At 33.7% G+C, this 4,123-nt stretch overlaps 1 protein-coding gene across 1 annotated transcript in view; it reads left to right on the forward strand.

Moving 5' to 3' along the window:
- LOC101570955 (olfactory receptor 10R2-like) overlaps window positions 1-3,885 on the forward strand; it is a 14,013-nt gene extending 10,128 nt beyond the window's left edge. The window contains 2 exon segments of the mRNA XM_012513387.1: window positions 2,948-3,629; window positions 3,632-3,885. Of these exon segments, the coding sequence (XP_012368841.1) occupies window positions 2,948-3,629; window positions 3,632-3,885 (936 nt within the window).
- Window positions 3,886-4,123: the final 238 nt, after the last annotated feature.

A 4,123-nucleotide genomic window follows, 5' to 3' on the forward strand; every position in this document is an offset into this window, starting at 1 on the left:
AGCCCTTCTTTTTCTCTAATTTTTGGTCTGCAAACTTAAGTTGTTAACCCTCCATAAGAGAAGCTTAATGATATTATTACCCTATAACATAGGCAGTTGAACTTAACCTCACTATCTGTCTGACTATCAGACATCTTAGACATAGCATGGAACAGGAATTTTCCATCAAGTAAGTGATGAACCATGTAAATACAAATGTTTTATTAAAATTAGTTTTTTCTTAAACATTGTTGAATGCTGAATGTTATTGTTCAAAGAAAACAAATGAAATAAATATTCATAATTTATAACATAACTCAGTAGTTTTGTGTTGAATTTAATAGAAACTATTTCCCAATTCTGTTTCCATGCATATAGAATTTTAATAAAATTATAGAGAATTTATCATTATAAGAAAATTACCTGATGCTGAATCAGTTTTTTTTCCATACATTAGCTTAGCACATCTTTCTATTTTGTGTGTTTATGACTTTTTTAAATTGACAGTCAGAGTTATAGTTGGGCTTTCATGTCATGATAAATATTATCAGATTGAAAAATGCAAATAATTGATGACTCACAGTTATTTTGCAAACATTTTGAAGATCAGGGCCCTGGGAGATGGCTCAGTGGAATAAGCGCTTCCCTGGCAAGGGCAAGGGCCTGAGTTCAATCCCCGGTTCTGCCAAAAACAACAACAACAACAACAACAAAAACAAAACATTTTGAAGATCTGCCTTGTTTTCTAGAAACTCTATAAAGACTATGAGGAAGACTAACATGGTGATTATTAAATGAATCCTAAGGCACCAAAGTATTCCTCTAATGATTAGCACACAGAAAAATGAGATAGTTGAAATGACTTCTAAACTCTTCCACCAAATATTCAAAAGTGATATATCCTATGATAAACCCATTGTAATTTTAAAAATTGATAGGGTGTACCTATCACTATAATTTTATTTTAGAGCATTGTATCAACCCCAAAACACATGTAGTTAATTTCTTATCAAATCTTATTGTACTTTTAGTTCAAAGTTATCATTAATCTGCTTTCTTTGAGTACAGATTTTCTTTTTCTGGAAATTTTATATAAATATAATTTTCATTTTATATAAGCAAATTTTTAGAATTTTTAGTTGGCTACCTTGATTTAGAAGAATGTTTTCTGAAGAACAGTTATGATGTGGTGTGTACTAATATTACACTTTGTGTAACTGAGTGGTATTCATTTTTATGGTGAGGCCAAATTGTCATTCTCCATTCATAAGATCAGAGGCATTTAGACAGTTTCTTTTTCTTGAGTAATGCCCTGTGAACATTTACAGAAAGGCTTAAGTGTGCATAGTCTTCATTTATCTTTGCTAGATTCTTAAGGATGAGTTTTTTAAACATTGCACAATGACGAGTATAGGTAATAATTGAATATTGCATATTTCAACATATCAAAAGAAGCAAAATTCAAGTGTTCTTATCATAAAAGTTGACAAATATTCAAGGTGATATATCCATTAACAATCTTGAGGTAGTTATTACAGATTGGAAATTTATAATGCTGTTTAGGACTGAATAACTATATACTATTCTAATTTGTCAAGATACAATATAAATTGTAGGATCATCTAATGCTTATATTAAGCATGTTTGGAAAATGTCATACTATTTCCTGAAGTGCTTTATTTTTCATTTTTTATTTCCACAACCAACTGAGAGAATTTCCAGTATTCCACATGTTCACCAGTACTTTAAGTTTGTCTTTTTAGCTATAGTCATACAGGTGCAAGTAAACAGTTCTTTCATTTTGGTTTTTAGTCTGCATTTCCTTAACAACCTTTGATACTGAGAATATTTTCATTTGCATATTACTCACTGTTATACTCTCAGAAGGACGTAGGTAAATTAACCATTTTTTTTTTCAGTTGGATGCTAGTCTCATTACTTAATTGTAAGAATAACATATATTTTGAATAAAAATTCATATACCTATATAATATGTTTTGTAAGTAAATTTTTTGCCATCTTTGGTGTACTTCTTACTTTCATAATGGATATTTTTTGAAGTGTTTTATTTCTGAGCTCCTAGTTCTGGCCATTGGCCTATGTGTATGTCTTTATGCGAGTACAATGTGATATTGATTACTCTATCTTCAATGCAAGTTTTGAAGTCAGAAGGTATATATTCTCCCTTTTTATTGCTATATTTGAAAATTATTTTGGATCTTCTGATTCCTTTCTATATAAATGTTATAATGATCTTTATAAGAAAATCTTGCTAATAATTGATAATTATTGTTAGATCATAACATAATTGACAGAGTGTATAGGTCAATCTGATAGGAACTGGCTTTATTTTACTGTCTCTTTGTCACTAATGTAAATATTCTTCATTTATCAAAACATTAATGTCTCTACACAGTATTTGGTAAGAGATACAAAATTATAAAAATGAGAGAAGAAATATTGATAACTTATTTTCTATGCATATGTCCTGCCTTTCTTTAAATTAAATTTAATGCCAAATTTTTGTTACTGGAAATGAAACCATTTTCCTTATTGTGCTTTTGAATTTTTTTCTAGATGGAATAGGCAAAGTGCTAACCACTGAAAGATGTCCATGATATAATCCCCAGGATCTAAGAATGTGATACATTACATTTTTAGAAGCGGGAATTACTGTTGCAAATACAGTCTAACTTTCAAATTTGGAAACTATTCCTCATTATTCTGATGAACCTAATGCACGCAGAAGGGATATTAAAAGTGGAACTGAGAATCAGAGAGTTGGAGACTGAGATGTGATTTTCTTGCCTTTAAAGATTCAGGAAGGGACTATAAGCTAAAATAAGAGAGGTCGCTGGAAGCTGGGAAAAATGAAAAGGTAGTGTTCTTCCCTGGCTCCCTTGAGAGGAGCCCAGGCCCCACATCCTTGGGTGATGTACTTGAAAATTTCTCTCCTTTTTTTCTGTAGGTGTTGGCAGAAAACATCACTACAGTCACTGAGTTCTTGTTGCTGGGTTTTTCAAGCCTTGGTGAGATTCAGCTTGCTCTCTTTGTGGTTTTTCTCTTCCTGTATTTAGTCATCCTTAGCGGCAATTCCATTATTATCAGTGTCATACATCTAGATCAAAGGCTGCACACACCAATGTACTTTTTCCTTGGCATTCTCTCAACATCCGAGACATTCTATACCTTCGTCATCCTACCCAAGATGCTCATCAACCTACTTTCAGTGGCCAGAACAATCTCCTTTACCTGTTGTGCTACTCAGATGTTCTTCTTCCTTGGATTTGCTATTACCAACTGTCTGCTCCTAGGTGTGATGGGCTATGACCGCTATGCTGCCATCTGTCACCCTCTGCATTACCCCATTCTTATGAGTGGGCGGGTATGCGGGAAACTGGCAACTTCCTGTGTGATTGGAGGCTTCTTGGCTTCACTGATAGTTGTAAATTTAGTTTTCAGTCTCCCTTTCTGTAGTGCTAACAGTGTCAACCACTACTTTTGTGACATCTCACCAGTCATTCGTCTGGCATGTGTGAATACAGATGCTCATGAGTTTGTCATATTCATCTGTGGGGTTCTTGTACTTGTGGTTCCCTTTTTCTTTATCTGTGTGTCTTATCTCTGCATTCTGAGGACGATCCTGAAGATTCATCAGCAGAGGGCAAACGGAAAGCCTTTTCCACCTGTGCTTCTCACCTCACTGTTGTTGTTCATTATGGCTGTGCTTCCTTCATCTACCTGAGGCCTACAGCAAGCTATGTGTCCAACAAAGACAGGCTCGTGACAGTGACATATACTATTGTTACTCCCTTACTAAATCCCATGGTGTATAGCCTCAGAAACAGGGATGTCCAACTTGCTATCAAAAAAGTCTTGGGCAAGAAAGGATCTCTAAAATCATAGGATTGAATTGTTATTGGACTTTTAATTCTTAATAAATACTTCTGCCTTTATTGTATGCATCAGTAACTGATACATTGAAATAAGGACTCTGAAATGTAAGTTATAAAATGTGTTTTTAATTTCCTGGTCCCTTTGAGTCTAATCTACAAGCCCATGCTTTTCACCTTCTCAGATGGACTCACAAAGAGCCTTTCGAATTTAAATACCTGTGCCACTGTAACACATAAAAATGTAAATT

Source organism: Octodon degus, unplaced genomic scaffold (genome assembly GCF_000260255.1).
Source record: "Octodon degus isolate 3935 unplaced genomic scaffold, OctDeg1.0 scaffold00540, whole genome shotgun sequence".
NCBI lineage: Eukaryota > Metazoa > Chordata > Mammalia > Rodentia > Octodontidae > Octodon > Octodon degus.